The sequence below is a fragment of the Notolabrus celidotus genome, chromosome 7, assembly GCF_009762535.1.
Source record: "Notolabrus celidotus isolate fNotCel1 chromosome 7, fNotCel1.pri, whole genome shotgun sequence".
NCBI lineage: Eukaryota > Metazoa > Chordata > Actinopteri > Labriformes > Labridae > Notolabrus > Notolabrus celidotus.
This window is the reverse complement of record NC_048278.1, coordinates 37,479,979-37,491,211: the sequence shown is the minus strand read 5'-3', so window position 1 is coordinate 37,491,211 and position 11,233 is coordinate 37,479,979. Positions and strand designations below refer to the sequence as shown.

General features: G+C 40.9%; 1 protein-coding gene across 1 annotated transcript in view; it reads right to left on the bottom strand.

Moving 5' to 3' along the window:
* Nucleotides 1–1,946: 1,946 nt before the first annotated feature.
* Nucleotides 1,947–11,233, bottom strand: part of LOC117816208 (myomesin-2-like) — a 79,582-nt gene continuing 70,295 nt past the window's right edge. The window contains exons 27-38 of the mRNA XM_034688382.1: nt 10,629–10,773; nt 10,485–10,544; nt 10,340–10,407; nt 10,125–10,238; nt 8,653–8,740; nt 8,516–8,554; nt 8,061–8,166; nt 6,550–6,713; nt 5,190–5,226; nt 5,075–5,097; nt 4,615–4,670; nt 1,947–4,440 (exon numbers count right to left, since the gene is read on the bottom strand). Of these exons, the coding sequence (XP_034544273.1) occupies nt 3,913–4,440; nt 4,615–4,670; nt 5,075–5,097; nt 5,190–5,226; nt 6,550–6,713; nt 8,061–8,166; nt 8,516–8,554; nt 8,653–8,740; nt 10,125–10,238; nt 10,340–10,407; nt 10,485–10,544; nt 10,629–10,773 (1,428 nt within the window). The 3' untranslated portion in view covers nt 1,947–3,912. The remainder of the gene's footprint in view (nt 4,441–4,614; nt 4,671–5,074; nt 5,098–5,189; nt 5,227–6,549; nt 6,714–8,060; nt 8,167–8,515; nt 8,555–8,652; nt 8,741–10,124; nt 10,239–10,339; nt 10,408–10,484; nt 10,545–10,628; nt 10,774–11,233) is intronic.

Genomic DNA, 11,233 nt, shown 5'->3' with positions numbered 1-11,233 from the left:
CACCTCATGACGTGGTTTTCCTCCGCAGAGACCTGAAACTCTTCAGGACAACAAAGCTGAGCCCTGCAGTCGTCCTGTGATCCAGCAGCACTAAGGTGTGGATGTGAAACTGCCTGTGCAAACTAATATCTGGTCGTACCTGCCCTGTTGGCTCCGCTTACTGTAACACAGGCCCCGCCCACATTTCAGGCATGGGAGCAGGTTTGTTTACCTGTTTGAGCCTGGAAACAACCAACCAGAGGAGAATACACAGTCTTTACTGAAGTCAGAGGACAGGTAGATTATAGAGGAAAGAAAGGAGGAAGTTCTGCTGTAACTCTGGAGGTACTCTATGTTCTATTATTAGCAAAGATCCAGTCCCATCTTCCAGACAGGACTCAGTCTGATCTCATCTTAATCCACCATGAGCAGAGCACTTTGCAGCATTTAGCAAGTTACAGTGGAAAGGACAAACTTCCTTTTACAGGCAGAAACCTCCAGCAGGACCAGACTCATGTTAGACACACATCTGCTGAGACCGTGTTGGAGAGAGGGATAGAGGGAGATGAAGAGAGAGAGAGAGATGATAGTGGGGAGACGGATAGTAGTAGTTGTAGCAGCTGGAGTCTGGACCACGTCCACAGCAGCAGAGATCCAGAGGAACCTACGAGACAAGGGAGCTCAGGGACTCCAGAAAGGTCTATGAAAAGAGAGAAGAGAGGAAGACCAGAAGAAAGAAAAAGAGGAGAAGAAATGGTGAAGGAAAGACAGAAGGAAAGGACGGGATAAGAAAAGGAGACATAACAGATGAAGAAACAGGGAAAGAAAGAAGGAAAGAGAGAAGTGAAGAAAGAAAGAAATAAAGAAGGAAGGAAGGAAAAAGGAATGAAAGGAAAAAGGAAAGAAAGAAAGAAAGAAAGAAAGAAAGAATGAAAGAAAGAAAGAAGAACAGAAAAGAAAGAAAGATAGGAATGAAAGGAATAAAAGAAAGAAAGAAAGGAAGGAAGGAAGGAAGGAGAAAAGAAGGAAAGAAGAAAAGAAAGAATGAAAGAAAGACCCAAAAAAGGAATCTACAGCAGAGATCCAGAGGAACCTACGAGACAAGGGAGCTCAGGGACTCCAGAAAGGTCTATGGTTAGTAACTTTAATGGGACAGGAAGAATTAAAGTGAGAGACAGGCAGAGAGAGGAGAGAGAGGGAAAGACAGGATCCCAGTGTGTCAGTCTAAGCCTATAGCAGCATAACTAAGACCTGGTCCAAGCCTGATCCAGCTCTAACTATAAGCTTTATCAAAAAGGAAAGTTTGAAGCCTACTCTTAAAAGTAGAGAGGGGGTCTGCCTCCCGGACCCTGACTGGTAGATGATTCCAAAGGAGAGGGGCCTGATAACTGAAGGCTTTACCTCCCATACTACTTTTAAAGACTTTAGGCACGATGAGCAGGCCTGCATATTCTGACTGACTGATTGGTCCAAAGGTAGGAAACATTAAAAATTGAGCACAGATGTCAGAGTCTGCTGGTATAGGACATAAAACTGGAGTGTGTCTAACACTAGCAGAGCTAGCACCATCAGCTCTCAGTCATCATGCCTGTGCTGGTTCCTCATGTCTCTGGTGGAGTGGTTATATGGCCTACATACAACTTTATCTCCATTTACTAGATCAACATACTGACAAACCACGCCGTGCCACCAGACGACATCATCACCTGTGTTTGTTTATATCAGGTAGTAGAGTTTTAGAGCGTTATGGCAGCAGACATTAACCAGAGCTGCAGCTTAGACACAGCATATGACCAGGATTTTGGTGGTAGTAATCGTTTTGCCATCCCTCAACCACTCAATCTTTCTCAAAGCTTCTGGAAATGTCCTCGTTGGGCTGCATGTGTGAACACAAACAGCTTCAGATGTTCACCTTGACTTCACCTCCCAGGGGTGTATGTGTGAAAGATGCTTCAGACAACAGAGGGTTTATCAGGAGGTTGATAAAGTTTATTGCCATCACAAAGCATCGGGGGACAGACAGCAGACAGACGGACAGACAGATGGACAGAGACCAGGAGTGAATAATTTAGATCTCAGAGTGATGAAGCTACACATGAGACAAAAAGTAGCCGTTCATCAAAGGAGAACAAGTTAACCCTCCCAGAGCAGAAACACAAAATAATCCAGTATCTTCACCAGGTACTGACAGTTAAACCCCGGCTCTGTGCCTGATCGCTCTCAGGTCGTCCAGTTTAAGGAGGATAATCAAGATTCATCACAACTTTGGTTTCATTCAATATGACATCATAAACATAGTCCTGTATGAAAGCTACGGCCCTGCAGAGGTAGATTAGGAGTATCGCAATACAGGGGCTACGACTTAGAGTGTATATCGCGATATATTGTGATAAAGTTAAAGGTATAAAGTAAGAGCAGGCATCAAACATGAGTTCAGAAAAGGTCAACTTTTTTACCAACAGAACATCCTTTGTACTCATGATCCTTACATATCACGATAAACGGGTTACGACTCAATATATCGCGATATATCGTGATACTGTGAGAAATTAATTGATTAAGGAGTTTTGGAAAAAGTACAAAAATGCATATAATCTGATCGCTCTTGTATTCAGAACATTCAATTTGCAACTATACCTTTGTTATCAGGATATATCGTGATATAAGGGTTACGACTCAATATATCACGATATAAGGGTAACAACTGAATATATATCGCGATATAAGGGTAACAACTGAATATATATCGCGATATAAGGGTAACAACTGAATATATATCGCGATATAAGGGTAACAACTGAATATATATCGCGATATAAGGGTAACAACTGAATATATCGTGATATAAGGGTAACAACTCAATATATCGCGATATAAGGGTAACAACTCAATATATCGCGATATAAGGGTAACAACTCAATATATCGCGATATAAGGGTAACAACTCAATATATCACGATATAAGGGTAACAACTCAATATATCGCGATATAAGGGTAACAACTCAATATATCGCGATATAAGGGTAACGACTCAATATATCACGATATAAGGATTACGACTCAATATATCACGATATAAGGGTAACAACTCAATATATCGCGATATAAGGGTGACTACTCAATATATCGCAATATAAGGGTTGCGACTCAATATATCGTGATATAAGGGTAACGACTCAATATATCACGATGTAAGGGTAAAGACTCAATATATCACGATATAAAGGTTGTGACTTAATATATCGTGATATATCGTGATACAGTCAGCAAAACTAATGTATTGCAGGTATAGAGTAAGAGCAGGAAAAAACTTGAGTAAGTAAATCAAAAAGAGCAACTATTTGTACTCATGCTACGTCACATGTCACGATATAGGGGTTACATAAAGTGCAATATATCGCGATGATGTAAGGTAGCTCATGTGGTGCAGAGTTTCAAGATCATACCCAATACCCGGCATGTACGTCTGATCTTTCTGCATAAATAACCCGGTCTAACCTGGAGGTTTGTTTCTGCTCTGTGTTTCTCTTTATAGATGATGACATTAGTAGAAGTTGAATTTTGTAACTTTGACTAAAGTTGTGATAAATGTTAAATTATCCTGATGTGTACAGGCGTTCCACAGTTCAGTGGAAGGTGCAGCTCTTACAACATTGAACATAAACATCTACCCTGGTCTTTTATTTTCTGTTTCTGCTTCCTCCCCCACAGAGACCAGTTCAATGACACAACTGTAAATGAGATCTACTGAATGTTAGCCGCCGCTGTTAGCATCCCTCTAATGTACTTTTCCATCAGCTAGTCCACAAAGAGGGACGTCTAACGGCGGCCGCGTCTACATAAACGTTATAGTAACAGCTCTCGGTTTCACACTCATGCTAGAAATCAGCGATGCTAACAGCCAACCCCTCGGACTTCTTCAACGCCCCGGTTTACTTCCTGGGTGGGGTAGGGGACTTCATGAATCTGGGCGGGGTTGGCGACTTGACGCCGCGAGATGGAGTTGGAGACTTGGGGGTCGGGGTTGGAGATTTGGGGACGGGGGTGGAAGCAGGGGTGGAGGCCGGAGTCGGGCTCTTCATGGACATCGGGGTCTGGGACTTGGATGGGACGGGGGTCGGGGTCTTGGAGGAGGGAGCCGGGGACCTGGGCGGCACAGGCGTGGACGCGGGCGTGGCAGCGGGTGTTTTGGCCTGTCCCAGTTTGGCTTCGGGGATCTGCTCGCCGTGTTTGTACACGCTGACCGTGATCTCCACGAACTCGCCGCCGTACTTGTTCCTCACGTTGATGCTGTACTTGCCGGAGTCGTCGGGGGTGACTTTGTTGATGACGAGGCTGGCGAACTTGCCGCCTTCAAACGTGACCTTGGTGTGCTCGTTGGAGGCGACTTCCTGGTCGTTCTTGAACCAGCTGACCTCAGGTGTCGGCTCGCCCCACACGGTGCAGGTCAGGCTCAGGGACTGGAAGGGGGGCGGAGTTCAGTTAGGTCAACTTAAGGTTCACTGTATGTTGAATACTCATGCAGGGAATGACAGATTCTTCCACAGGCAGACTTTGGATTCAGACTTTAGGGTGAGGGGGAACAGCTTTTGAATTATAACATGTTGTTGATGTTTCATTCCAGAGTTTCTCACCTTAGCTTCCATGATCGTGACCACGTCGGGCAGACCTCCGACCACTCTGCCACGGTCTGAGGAGAGGAAACAAACCTCATGCATAAAAAGGAAAACACAGCTTCTCCTCTCGTCTGAGAAACATCCTTCTGTTTGCACTTTGAAGTGATGCAACACAACCTGTCACAGTTTAACAAACTCTAGATGTTCACAAGGAGATAGAGGAGGAATGTAAAGCTTTACGTCTTTGAACGGTTTTGTACTTTGCCTTCAGAGGAAATAACTCGAGGTCACACAAAGATCTGAATGCAACCTGAGGGTTTGTTACTAATGTCTCTGCAGCGTAACTGAGAATTAAAACTTGACTGACCTATTTAAATGTTTAAATATCACACATATGTGACGTTCTCTGCTAATGAGAGGCCTCTCCAGACTCACAGTGATCTCTAACTAACTGATGGGACCACAGATAAATACTTACTCTTCTCTGCAAATGCAGCTGCCCTGAAAGAGGAAAACACAACACAGTGATTATTATTATGTCAACATATTTTAAATATAATGTTTATAAACGTTTGTTTCATCAATTAACTCACTTCAGTCTCAGGTACTCCTCGTAGGCGTCAGTGTACGCTGAAATAAGAATAAGATGTATGATGGAGGATAAAGGTCAATAACAAAACAAACAAAGTCATAATTTTAGGTAAATGTCATACATGTAAAAAAACAAGTCTTAATTTATCAGAAAAGGTCAAAAATTTGATTTAAATCTTGGATTTATGGGTTAAAAAAAAAGGTGAACATTTTAGGACAGTAGTTATAAATTTGAGTTTTTCTTTTGTGACTTTATTTGAATAAAAGTATTAGAAAGAAATCATAAATCTATGGGAAATAAATTGTTAATAAAACAAGATTTATCAGAAAATTTATTTTAAAAACAATCTCAAAAGTTTTTATAATTTTAGTTGTAAATGTATTTTAAAACATTTTAAATTTACAAAATTAAAGATGGAAATAAAAAGTTTATTTTATGAGATTAAAATTGTTTATGTGAGAGAATAGTTGCAAATTTAAGGGGAAAAGTCATTAATTTAAATAATATTGACTGTAAATTAATGAGACAAAATTTGTAATTTTATTGAAAAAAAAGGTAATTTAAAAAAAAAATGTAAGAAATACATTTTTGGGAAAAAACAAGATTAAAAATGTGAATTAATAAGAAAAAACAGACATACATTTATGAGAACAAAGATGTAATTTTAAGAGAAAGTAAAATTATAAATGAACAAGAAAATTGCAACTGAGGGAAAAAAATCAGTTATCAGATTTAAATGTAAATTTATAAGAAAAAAAAGTAATTTTATGGCTAAAAAGTCATTCAAAAAAGATTATGTCAAAAAATCATCAATTTACAAGACTAAAGATGTAAATTAATAAGGAAAAATACAAATCAATTTTGAGAACAAAGATGTAATTTTAAGAGAAAATAAAATCAATAATGAACAGGAAAAAAATCAATAATTCATCAGATTAATATTTTACATTTCAAAGAAAAAAGCTGTAATTTTACTGGTAAAAAGTCAATGAATAATAAGATTTAAGTTTTAAAATTTACTTAAAAAAAATGTTAGTTTACAAGGTTTAGGTCTCAAACGTATTCAAAAAAAGGTATCAATTAACATGAGAATTAAATTAATGATAAAAAAAAATGTTTTAGGATTTAAGTTGTAAATTCATGGGAATAAAAAAAGATAAAAGTCGTAAATTTAACATTTGAATTAAATGTTTTAACTGAAGTCGAATTATTTTGACACAAGAAGTCACATTTATGAGAAGGCTTTGATTAATCTCAGCTCCCTGCACTACAATGAGGAACTGATGTTCTAAAATATTAAATATTCATGTTATTTATTAAACATTTATAATAGTTAAAGTTCACGTCTTGTTTTTGTTTACCTTGTCCGGAGAGGTCAAAGGTCCTGGTGTGAGTCTTGACGCCGTCTGAGATCTCGATGGAGTAGTTACCCTTCTCCTTGTCGCTGGGATCACAGATCTGCATCCAGGCCATCTCAGCCGTCCCTCCGATCCTCATCTTCTCAGAGGAGGCGATCTTACTCTCCCTGCAGGGTTTCAAACAGAACACTAAAACATCAGTGTGAACTTAAAATGTAGCTGCAGCTCGATCAGGACGATTAACTTCTCCCAAACTAAACCATCCAGTTATAAATCAGACAAAGTGTTTCAGTGTGACAGGTGACGACGACGACTTCTGTAATGTGACTGATTGGCAGCGGGCCAAAAAAGACGACATACATTCACATCGTTAGAGTGACGTTAGTCTGCGCTTAGAGGCTGTTTGAAGTCCTGAAACTCTGTGCCAAGTCTAGGGAGTTTGTTTAAGACCAATGAGGTGCCCCGGATCATCAGAGAAGCACTCCTCATCGTACCTAAAGTCTCTAAAAGTAGTATGGGAGGTAGAGCCTTCAGTTATCAGGCCCCTCTCCTTTGGAATCATCTACCAGTCAGGGTCCGGGAGGCAGACACCCTCTCTACTTTTAAGAGTAGGCTTCAAACTTTCCTTTTTGATAAAGCTTATAGTTAGAGCTGGATCAGGCTTGGACCAGGTCTTAGTTGTGCTGCTATAGGCTTAGACTGACACACTGGGATCCTGTCTTTCCCTCTCTCTCCTCTCTCTGCCTGTCTCTCACTTTAACTCTTCCTGTCCCATTAAAGTTACTAACCATAGACCTTTCTGGAGTCCCTGAGCTCCCTTGTCTCGTAGGTTCCTCTGGATCTCTGCTGGAGATTCCTTTTTTGGAGTCTGTTATTCATCCTTCCTTCCTTCCTTCCTTCCTTCCTTCCTTCCTTCCTACTTTCTTTCCTTCCTTCCTTCCTTCCTTCCTTCCTTCCTTCCTTCCTTCCTTGTTTCTTTCTTTCTTTGTTCTTTCCATGTTTCTTCATCCTTTATCCCCTCCTTTCCTCCTATCATTTCCTTCCCCATTTCTTCTCCTCTTTTTCTTTCTTCAGGTCTCCCTCTCTTCTCTCTTTTCTTAGACCTTTCTGGAGTCCCTGAGCTCCCTTGTCTCGTAGGTTCCTCTGGATCTCTGCTGCTGTGGACGTGCCAGACTCCAGCTGCTACAACTACTACTATCCGTCTCCCCACTATCATCTCTCTCTCTCTCTTCACCTCCCTCTATCCCTCTCTCCAACACGGTCTCAGCAGATGTGTGTCTAACATGAGTCTGGTCCTGCTGGAGGTTTCTGCCTGTTAAAGGAAGTTTGTCCTTGCCACTGTAACTTGCTAAATGCTGCAAAGTGCTCTGCTCATGGTGGATTAAGATGAGATCAGACTGAGTCCTGTCTGGAAGATGGGACTGGATCTGATCCGGTCTTGATGTTGGGTCTTTGTTAATGATAGAACATAGAGGACGGTCTAGACCTGGAAAGAGTCTGAAACCTTTACTGACTTGTGTTTCCAGACGGTCTTCATCTCCTCTGTGTAGTAGTTCATGTAGCACTGCAGCCTGATGCCCTCTGGAGTACACTGCAGGACCAGGTCAGAGGCGGACTCACCTGGAGGAAGATCACACACGTGAGCTACAGAGCAAACATGAGACTACAGAAAGACTCAGGTTTTATGTTTCCTGCAGAGGGTTTTAAAGTTTGAGGAACATCTTCACCCTCAAACACGCTCAGGTACCCGATAGCAACACTTATGACTCTCTATGGTTGCTCACAGAGCGCCCCAGGCCGTCTTTTCTCCCTCCTTCAGCTTTTCTTTAAAGGTTAAGTCAATTTTTATCCTGCACATTTTTTAGAGACAGTCAGACCTTCAGGCTCAAACATGTTGCAGCTGGATTTACATCCCAGGGACATCACTTTTAGGGAATACAACCCACACACTCATTACAGAGAAACTCACCGGCGACCTTGGCGAGAGCGTTGATGATGTCATCGAACACTGCAAATTAAAGACAGAGACATTTAAAACACATTAAAATACATGTATTAACAAGAATGAGAACACAGAGCAGATTAAAGAGGACGCATTAAAATCACCTTGGCCTGAAATGTCGATCACAGACACGTCCTTTCCTCTGTCGTCGCTCAGCGTGGCTTTGAAAATGCCCTGATCTTTTCTGGAGAACTGAAAGAAACAAACATGGAAGCGTCAACAAGCAGCTGGGAGAAGAAAACATCTGGTTATTTTAAGACACAGAAGAATAAGGAGCCGGATTTTTAAATATAAAGAATATCTGACGGTGTGGTTCTGATATTTTTATCAGTCAATCAATCAGACTTTATTTATAAACCACTTTTAATACAATGACATTGTAACACAAAGTGTTGTACATAAAAACAACTTAAAATAGAATAAATATGAATAAAAATAAAAAGACCCCCCCATCATAATCCCAACCCCTTCCCCCAACAATTATAATAATAATAATACAAATAAATTCAATAAATAAATTAAAAATAAAAATAAGTTTCTGAATGAACTGAGGAAACACTCTCATGATATATTAATGAGGAAACACTGGAGGTAAAATAAGATGTTAAAACTCAACACAGGAAATTAAACTCACCAAAATAAAATACATTTCTAAGATAATAAAAATCTAAAATATTAAACCATTAACATAAAGTAAGATGCTATAATTAAAATAAATAAATAAATAAATAAATAAATAAAATAAAATAAATACAAAGTGACTCAAATTTAAATTAGATAATAAATAAATAAGTAAATTAAGGTGAAATAAAACTGTTATAAGATTAAAACTCAGTTAAAAGCAAGACTAGCGGTAACAAGTTCGGCCTCAAACAATTGAAAACAAGTCCAAATGAAGAAGCTGTTTTTCTGTCCGCAATCTTCTTGTCTTTGGCGCCCCCTGTGGCGACATGTGATAACTGCAGCTTTTGATTTGGGCCCAATGAAAACAGAGATCGTAGCAGAGGCCATGCTGAGGGTTTGTAATGTTCTTCACCGACTAGACACGTTGAGTTTGTTTCTTTCTCTTTAGATAAGCCATCGGTTTTGAGTTTTAAGATTTATTATAGGTGTTTTTTAAAATTGGGGCGGAGCCTTCAGAGTCCAGCCTGACTGATGTGTCAAGGACTACAGCCTCTGGATCCAGTGGAAGTTAACACATTGACTAGATTAGAAACCTATCAGATCTGGTGCTGTGACGGATCAGAGACTGACAGGACATGGATCTGGTGGAAAGAGTGACTTAAAATGAAGCGTTAGCGATTTTTATTTGATTTAAAATTAAATGAAAGCCGACAACAACCACCTACTGTAAAATTCAGTTTATAAGATGAACATATTTCTCCCTCATCATGCATTTAAAGAGTGTTTTCTATTCAGTAAATACAACTTGTGGAGTTCTGGTTTCATTGAAAAGACTCCTCAGTGTAATACAACAAGTGACCAGCAGAGGGAGCTGTCTCAGGTTGAGGTGAGTAAGTCATGGGTGGTGGATCTGTCAGTACCTCACAGTGATAAGTGCTACAGTAGTAGTTACCAGAGGGATGGGCAGAGCGCAGGCTCCGGACAACACGTTAGGAGCAGTTTCTGGAACAACCTCGTCGTCCTCTTTGTACCAGTGGAAGGACGACTCTTTCTTCACGTTCGCCACCTGAAACACGAACGCAGCACACACACACACACACACACACACACATCAGTTCTACTGAAAGAGGAGTGATAATGGAAGTGGAAGAGAGATTTGAACATTACCTTGCAGGCGAGCATGACGGTGCAATCCTCGGTGACGGTGAAATACAGATACTCAGAGAAGTGAGGACCTGGAGGACGAACAGAATCCAGTCAGGACCAGATCGATGTTTTTAATAACCGTCATTATGTGTGTGTTTGACCTCACCTTGCTTCCTGATGTGCTCCTTCCTCTGGAACTCGGCCTCCTTCAGAGCCACTTTGAACACTGGAACAGAAACAGAGTCAGGATGAGCAAACGTGGATTCATCGTTAGCAGGTAGTGTCACTTTAAGGTAATAACAAGACTCACCGTCTCCGACCAGCACCAGAGAGCTCTGGGTCTTGGCCTTCCCATCGGTGATCTGGACGGTGTAAGTTCCCTCGTTGGCTCTGGTGAAAAGATCCACGGTCATCTGGATGACTCCTGAGGCCACGTCGTGACTGATCTTTTGTCCCTTTGAGGAAGCAAGGAGACGATCAACATGAGTCTGGTCCTGCTGGAGGTTTCTGCCTGTCTGCTGCTGTGGACGTGGTCCAGACTCCAGCTGCTACAACTACTACTATCCGTCTCCCCACTATCATCTCTCTCTCTCTCTTCATCTCCCTCTATCCCTCTCTCCAACACGGTCTCAGCAGATGTGTGTCTAACATGAGTCTGGTCCTGCTGGAGGTTTCTGCCTGTTAAAGGAAGTTTGTCCTTGCCACTGTAACTTGCTAAATGCTGCAAAGTGCTCTGCTCATGGTGGATTAAGATGAGATCAGACTGAGTCCTGTCATGAAGATGGGACTGGATCTGATCCGGTCTTGATGTTGGGTCTTTGTTAATAATAGAACATAGAGTCCGGTCTAGACCGGCTCTGTTTGGAAAGAGTCTGAGGAGAACAATTGGTGTGATTTGGTGCTTTATAAATACAG